We start from the raw sequence: 2,944 nt of genomic DNA on the forward strand, positions 1-2,944 counted from the left end.
TGGAATCAGTTTTTACTGTGGGCAAACATTTGAGAACAAAGAGTATTTAAAGGTTTTATTGAAGAAAGCTGCAATAAAGAGCCCATTTTGTTTTAAACCAAACAAGAGTAACAATAAGTATTATAAGGTGGAATGCACCTCTCCTGATTGTGGTTGGATGTTGCGGGCCAATAAGTACGACAACTCGGATAGATTTCGCATTTACAAGTACGTTGGTGACCACACTTGCGGGATGAACACGTTACAAGCACTCATAATCATGCCTCGGCAGCTGTCCTTGCGTTAGTCTTGATGAATGACTACATTGACAATAAAGGGCCAATGACAAAGGAAATTCAGAGGACGGTTTTTAGGGAGTTCCATTGTAAACCAAACTATTGGCAATGTTGGAAGGCAGTTGTAACGACTAAGAACATGGTTAGGGGGACACCGGATCATGGGTATGCTTGCTTACCGGCTTATTCATACATGGTTAAAAATCTAAATCCAGGCTCCAAAATTTGTATTAGTCTTGATGATGTGGACAACTTCAAATATTACTTTGTAGCTTACAGAGCTTGCATTCGAGGATATATACACATGCGAAAGGTTATTGCCGTCGACGACACACATTTATACGGCAATTATGAAGGTGTGTTGTTGTCCACCGTCGCACACGATACTGAGAACCATATCTATCCAATTGCTTTTTGCATGTCGGACAAGGAGTGTGATGAATCCTGGACCTACTTCTTCGAACAGCTGAGGTATATAATCATCGATGAAGCAGACTTGTACATCATCTCTGATAGGCACCAGAGCATAGCCAACAGTGTTTCCAGAATTTTTTAGCATGCTCATCATGGGCTATGCATGAAGCATCTTGGTGATAACCTTTGAAAAAATTTCCAATATGGAGATTCTCTTCATATGTACTATAATGCAGCAAAAGCATATGGTTACCAGGAGTTCAATGAACATTTTCAGCAATTAAGGAATAAATGCCCCGAAGCTGCTAATTGCCTCGAGTTTGATATTGGATTTGACAAGTGGAACAGGGCATATTTTCTAGCAAATAGGTACGATGTGCTGACCACAAACATTGTGGAGTTGCTAAGCTCAATGTTAAGGGATGAAAGAGAGTACCCTATGACTGCCTTATTCACTTCCATTTCTAGAAGGTTTGCTGAAATTTTCAGGCAGAGACATGCAGATATCAGCAATTCAATCAATTTATTTGTGCCTTCGCCTGAAAAGACGCTAAGGGAAAAGATGAATGAGGGCGACTCCTTGTTTGTCAATAATATAAGCGGGGATGCCAACGAGTTCACCATATTCGCAGTGGCCTAACTGCCAAAGTTAATCTACTGAACAAAACATGTACTTGTAGAGAGTACGACTTGGTAAAACTACCATGTGCTCACGTGATGGCATCCTTAAGATTGAAGTACGGACCTGATTATGGTTCAACCATCTATGAGTATTCCTTTCCCATGTATAAAGTTCAGTCTTACATTCTTGCATTTGGTGAAACTATTATGTAGTCCCTGCAGAGTCAGAATGGGAAGTCCCAGAGAAGCACACAAACATTTATATTCCTGACGCTAAGGGAAAAGATGAAAACATGTATATTCCTCTACCTATTTCGAACAAAACCTTAGGACCCAAACTTGGAAGGAAGAGAGTGATTATGGTTCAGCTATGAGTATTGCCCGGTCTTACGTGCATTTGGTGAAACTATTCATGTAGTCAAGAATGGGAAGTAGCACACAAACATTTATAAAGGGACGAGAAAGAGAGTGCTCGGTGTCGATCTTTCAAGTCAAGGGGAAGTAGCAAAGGGACGAGAAACAAGTGCTCGATTTGCAAGGGGGCTGGTCACAAGAAAACAACGTGTCATTATTTGAGAGAGCATCACATTTGATTTTTTTTTTATCTGAATGTATTTTTATTGTATTTGTTCAACATTAATCAACTTTGTTTTAGTCTATCATAGACTCTATGCGTGTTTATAATAAACCAGTCCCTTGATCTGTAATGGTTCATAGTTAGGAAATTAATCTTCCTTTGGGAGATCTATACTCCCCAATTAAAACCATTATCATGCGGAACTGAGTAGTGTAATGATTACATTTTATGAATATTGGCGTTTCAAGTCTAATCACACTGATAAAATACAAATTTAAACGACACCTCCATGCCCATAGCCACGTGTCTCTTAGCCATTGGGTAACGGCTTACTTAATCGATGCAAATAGTCTTTATTATCTTCCCCATTCCTTATTTCCTCCATTTTAAATAAACCCATGCCCGTAGATATTTCAGATCATTCATCTCCAAAATGCCCAAAAGACTCCGTCTTCCGAGGCACCCAAGGCTACAAACTCCATCACCAGACATTCTTCTACTACGAAATGACTTCGAACGACTCTTTAGGGGGCTGGGAGAGGACAGAGAGAGATTGACAAGGTCTCTTCACAGGATTGAGCGATTTCTGCGTGTCCTCTTACTAGGGGTGGGCGTTTTCGGTTCGGTTTTTTCAAACTTCGATTCGATTTTTCAGTTTTGATTTTTTGAAAGTGGACATCGAACACCGCACCGAATTAGTTCAGTTCGGTTTCGGTTTAAAAGTCCAAGATAAAAACAGTTTGAAGTAATTACTTCTTACTTCCAATTTAAAACGCATTGTATCTTTTCTTTAATTATTTAAGCCAAGATTAGACCATAATAAGCAGGTATATTCAAGTTTGATGCTAATCACCTTCAATACCCTTGTAGAAGAGGAGATATACCACCAAATAATGTGCTTCTTTTAGGACTAGATTAGCCTTAAGCAAGGCATTACAAAGCAAGTTAATTTAAATTAAGATGACTCAATCTAATGCCTCGGTAATTTTGGTGGCATGTTGGATGAAAGTTTTAAAGCCAAACTTAAACAAGTTAAAAGTAGCAATAGCAAAGATGC

General features: G+C 39.1%; 1 protein-coding gene across 1 annotated transcript; it reads left to right on the forward strand.

Annotated features, from left to right (window-relative positions):
* Positions 1-291: 291 nt before the first annotated feature.
* On the forward strand, positions 292-1,329 carry LOC132062338 (uncharacterized). The gene is made up of 2 exons (XM_059454923.1): positions 292-811; positions 926-1,329. The coding sequence occupies exons 1-2, from the start codon at positions 292-294 to the stop codon at positions 1,327-1,329; spliced, it is 924 nt and encodes a 307-aa protein (XP_059310906.1).
* The last annotated feature ends 1,615 nt before the right edge of the window (positions 1,330-2,944 follow it).

The sequence above is a fragment of the Lycium ferocissimum genome, chromosome 7 (genome assembly GCF_029784015.1).
Source record: "Lycium ferocissimum isolate CSIRO_LF1 chromosome 7, AGI_CSIRO_Lferr_CH_V1, whole genome shotgun sequence".
Taxonomy (NCBI): domain Eukaryota; kingdom Viridiplantae; phylum Streptophyta; class Magnoliopsida; order Solanales; family Solanaceae; genus Lycium; species Lycium ferocissimum.

What these genes read in the sequence shown, in the direction of transcription:
- LOC132062338 (XM_059454923.1), top strand. Translation starts at nt 292, where the DNA reads ATGAATGACTACATTGACAATAAAGGGCCAATGACAAAGGAAATTCAG. An exon ending in GCACCAGAGCATAGCCAACA is followed by an intron (nt 812 to 925) that starts GTGTTTCCAGAA and finishes ACTATAATGCAG; the next exon opens with CAAAAGCATATGGTTACCAG.